Source organism: Triticum urartu, chromosome 5A, assembly GCF_056163025.1.
Source record: "Triticum urartu cultivar PI428250 chromosome 5A, HENAU_Tu73, whole genome shotgun sequence".
In the NCBI taxonomy this organism is placed as follows: Eukaryota; Viridiplantae; Streptophyta; class Magnoliopsida; order Poales; family Poaceae; genus Triticum; species Triticum urartu.
This window is the reverse complement of record NC_141877.1, coordinates 346884093-346888794: the sequence shown is the minus strand read 5'-3', so window position 1 is coordinate 346888794 and position 4702 is coordinate 346884093. Positions and strand designations below refer to the sequence as shown.

Below are 4702 nucleotides of genomic sequence, written 5' to 3'. Positions count from 1 at the left end.
AGTTAGTAAAATGTTTAACCCGAAGGGAAGAGAGATTAGAGCCCCAGAGTATAGACGAGGAGTAAAAGATCCTAATACCACCCAATGACGACATGGGTCCATAAGACACACAGCCAATGTTAGTAAAAGTTTTTCAGTGACTAGACTCAACTTCGGCCAAAGAGTTGGAAAGGGGGCTACCTACAGGTAGTCGGCTCTAATACCAACTTGTGACGCCCTCGATTCAATCGTACACTAATCATACACGCAAATGTGTACGATCAAGATCAAGGACTCACGGGAGGATATCACAACACAACTCTAGACACAAATTAAAATAATACAAGCTTTATATTACAAGCCAGGGGCCTCGAGGGCTCGAATACACAAGAGTCAGCGGAAGCAACAATATCTAAGTACAGACATGAGTTAAACAACATTGCCTTAAGAAGGCTAGCACAAATGCAACAATGATCGAAAAGGCAAGGCCTCCTGCCTGGGAGCCTCCTAACTACTCCAAGTCGTCAGCAGTCGTCACGTAGTAGTAGGCATCCTCCGGGTAGTAGTAGTCGTCAGTGGCGTCGTCTGACTCCTGGGCTCCGTCATCTGGTCGCAAAAATCGGGTATGGGGGAAAAGAAGTAGCAAAGCAACCGTGAGTACTCATCCAAAGTACTCGCAAGACTTACATCAGATCTAAACTAAGTATGCATCTGTATCAAAGGAATGGGTTGTATCTGTGGACTAAACTGCAGAATGCCAGAAGGGAAGGGGAAAGCCTAGCCTATCGAAGACTAGCATCTTCTGGAAACCACCATCTTGCAGCAACAGGAAGGAGTAGAGTAGCATAAAGTAAAGTAGTAGAAGTGTTATCAACCTCGGCCAGAGATCCTTTCTCGACTCCCTGCGAGAAAGCAATCCCAGAGCCATACTACCCAGTTATCATCTCATATCCAAGTCTCATCTCAAGTATCCAGTTCTAGTTGTACCGATCGGGATACAACTCCAAGTGTCCGTTACCGTACGACAGGCTATCGATAGATGTTTTCTTCCCTGCAGGGGTGCACCAACTTACCCACCACGCTCGATTAACTCCGGCCGGACACAATTTCCTGGGTCATGCCCGGCCTCAGCTAAACAATACGCCGCAACCCGACCTAGGCTTAATAGAGAGGTCAGCACGCCGGACTAAACCTATGCCCCCAGGGGTCATGGGCCATCTCCCCGGGAACTCCTGCATGTTGCGTGGGCGGCCGGTGAGCAGACCTAGCTACCTCCTTCAACAAGGCAGGTGCTTACGCAGTCCAACCCGGCGCGCGCCGCTCAGTCACTGACGTCTATTAAGCTTCGGCTGATGTATACGACGCAGAATGCCCATACTATGCCCACATGATGGTTAGTGCTATCAGGCCAGAGGCCCCTCGGATCAAATATCCAAATCGTAGTGGATTAGGAACGCGCGGTAACAAGCAGAGACTCATGAAAGATGTGACCCCGTTGCCCCGTCTCGAGGACTTGCGGCAAGGGCTAGGAATGCCCAGCCACGCCTCGTAATTATCTCGCGGGCACCCTCCAGGTCAACCCGTCTCCACATCACTCGCAATTAAGCTCGCGCGGGTACCCCTCTGGGCCGACCCGTCTTTAGTAAAATGGTTCAGTGTAAAGTCATAGAAACCATAGTAACTGTGTGTCCAAACATCAAGGAGAAAACCCGAGGAATCACCCCCGGTGAATTCCACTCGATGTAATCATCAAGGTGAATGTAAGAGGAATCACCCCTGAGATTCACACTTGAGGGGTTGCACAACAGAGTCGTATAGGAAGTGGTTAAGGAGGATATGACCCTCGATGACCACGACCGAATGACTACACTACAGGGTTAACATCAGAAGTGCTGAAGAGGTCTCACCCTCGGCACTTGATAATATCCCAGTAGTGTCGAGCAACTAAGGGGAAAGTGATGTGTGGTGTCGGGGCCTGGTCTTCAATCCCGTTGAACGGGTCTTCGATGATGAAGCAGGGGCAACAAGGACAAGGTGGGGTTCACTGGTGGATCACTAACCAACTTATACTAAGCAGTTTAGGATAAGCAGGTAAGTAACAATAAGTAGGTTACAAAAGCAGGCTATGCATCAGAATAGGAGCAAACAATAACAGTAGCAAAATCTAATGCAAGCATGAGAGAATGGAATGGGCGATATCGGGATGATCAAAGGGGGGCTTGCCTGGTTGTTCTGGCAAGGAGGGGTCGTCGTCGACGTAGTCGATCACAGGGGCAGCATCAGTCTCGGGGTCTACCGAAAAGAAGAGGGCGAAGAAACAATAAATATAAATCAAACATAGAATCACAAAGCATAACATGGCGATATGATGTGCCGGGTGTGAACTAACGCAATGCTAGACATTGCAAACGGAGAGGGAAACATCCGGAGGGGTTTTCCCGACGTCTGGCGTTTTCCGGGTAGATGAAAAGAGAGGGGAAGGTTCCATGTTCAGTATGCTAGGGACATGTGAAAGATGAACGGACCGCGTATTTGGATTCGTCTCATCGTTCTAAGCAACTTTCATGTACAAAACTTTTTCATCTGAGATACGGTTTATTTTTCTATGAATTTTCAAAGTTTTAAAACATTTTCTGGATTTTTGGAATATATCTAAAAATTCGAATTTAAACAGTGTACTACTTTTTATACACACACAGCTAGCCTATTAGAATGACAGGTGGGGTCCAGTGGCTGAGTTAGCATACACAGTCAGCAAGTCCATGGTCAATGTTTGACCTGGTCAAAGTGTGAATAGTGGCCGTGGGGCCTACTTGTCATTGACTACTATTTTAACTAAAGGGGGGTATTTAGTGTGAGGGACCACCTGTCACAAACACATCAGGCTATTTAACATAAAAAGTAGCAGCCCTAAACTAATCTAATTAGTACTAACTAATATGGATAGGGCCGGCCTCATACCCAGAATACACGCACGCACACCACACAACACACTCGGCCATGGCTATGGCCCTGGCCTGTAGCAGCAGCAACCGGCTGTAGAAGTACCTAGCAGCAGCAGTGCAATCCAGCAGCAGTTAGTGGGAGCAGGGCAGCACGATAGCAAGTAGTAGCGGCAGTAGCCGAGCAGCAATGGCAGCGCAGCAGCAGCAAGAAGTAGCAGGGCGAGCGCGGGAGCCGCGAGCGGCGCGGGCGCTCGGCCAGGGTGCGGCCGATGCACGCACGTGCGGATGGACACAGCCAGGGGCGAACGAGGGCGCGGGCTGCAGCAGACATGCGACAGCGGGCACAGGCGTACATAGGCGGCAGGGGCATGCGGGTGCGTGCGCGGACGCGATGCTTCGGCCATGGCGGCCTCAACGAGCGCAGGCAACATACGGCAACGGATCGACGGGGCAAAACAGGGGAATCAAGGGAGGAGCTCACAGTGAGCACGAAGGCGAGGTCGGGGAGGCCGGAGGTGGACCGGAGCGGCGGCAATCGACGCCGGACGCCGGCGATGCACGCGTGGAAGACGAGGTCGATGGCGAGTGTACGGACCTTCCTTGCTCGATTCAGTGCTCGGGGTAGACGAAGTAGACCACGACGGTTCTCCTGGACCTCTTGGCGCGACGAGGGGAGGCCAGTGGCCGCGGGATCAACGAGAGGCGGCGACGGCGTGTCGGGCGCGTGTTGTGGAGGGGAGAGCGAGCGAGGGGAAGTGGAAAAGCAGCTAGGGTTTGTCCACGACATCGGGGACGTCCTCCTTATCCTCTCCAAGGCGCTCTGTAGCGCCAGGCATCGGCAATCCGGCCGTGGTGGCCGTGGATGGCAGCCACGCCATGGCCTCTGCCTATCTCCTACGAGAGGAGGAAAGGCCGTTTAGCTGGGCTGGGCCTGGAACAGTGATCGCTAGGCCTAGTGCAGAGGAGATTTACTCTAATTCTTATTTTTCTTACATTGTTCCTTTATTCCCTCTCAGTTTGGCAATTTAATTAAATATCAAATGATTTTAGTTGAACTTAATATTTATCATATAAATACTACGCAATGTTTTCAGCTAGCACAACAAGCCTCAATTTATTTTGAATAGTATAAATATTTATTTAATTTAAAAGGCTTAATTTAATGCTACTGGTCCACTAAAATAATTCTCAGGGGCAATTTGGGCATCCAATGGAGTTGATTTTATTTTTACCAATGCTTGGAGATTTTAGATCATATTATACACATTTTTGTTTTAGTGTTTGAAGAAGTAATAAATTGACTTTCAAATTTAAATTTGAATTTGACTTTGATTTTTTATCGATAGGCAGTTTGGCTTAGGAAAATATGGTGACAAGGCATCATTAGCAGAATTTACTATAGCTTTAATTATCAGGGCGTTACACATGTTCACTTCAGATAAAAGGTCTAGCAATTCAAACACCATCCATTGCCGCTGTGACCCCAGTATGTAATTCAAATCAAGATGAAAAATTAAGTAGATCGCACACAGTTTATTGTCACCAACCATGTGAGATGCAGCACAAAATATCCCGGAGCACCGTCGGCATATAGTACGCCTATGACTTACGCGAGAAGGTGCGTCAGCTACAGTCCACAGCCAGCGTCTCAAGCACAGTAGCTCGCTCCCCAAATATCATTTCACTGCCCAATCGTCACCGGTGAAAGATGGGCACGTGGACCCGTGTCGTGAGGGCAACTTCGGTGGCCCACTCCGGCAAGAGCGCGGCTGCAGCCA

The 4702-nt window shown here is 49.3% G+C and overlaps 1 protein-coding gene across 1 annotated transcript; it reads right to left on the bottom strand.

Moving 5' to 3' along the window:
* Nucleotides 1-285: 285 nt before the first annotated feature.
* LOC125555982 (uncharacterized) lies at nucleotides 286-3814 on the bottom strand. Its single transcript, XM_048718786.2, has 3 exons — nucleotides 3406-3814; nucleotides 2203-2271; nucleotides 286-585 (listed from the first exon to the last, which is right to left on the bottom strand). The coding sequence occupies exons 1-2, from the start codon at nucleotides 3709-3711 to the stop codon at nucleotides 2245-2247; spliced, it is 333 nt and encodes a 110-aa protein (XP_048574743.1). The 5' UTR covers nucleotides 3712-3814; the 3' UTR covers nucleotides 286-585; nucleotides 2203-2244.
* Nucleotides 3815-4702: the final 888 nt, after the last annotated feature.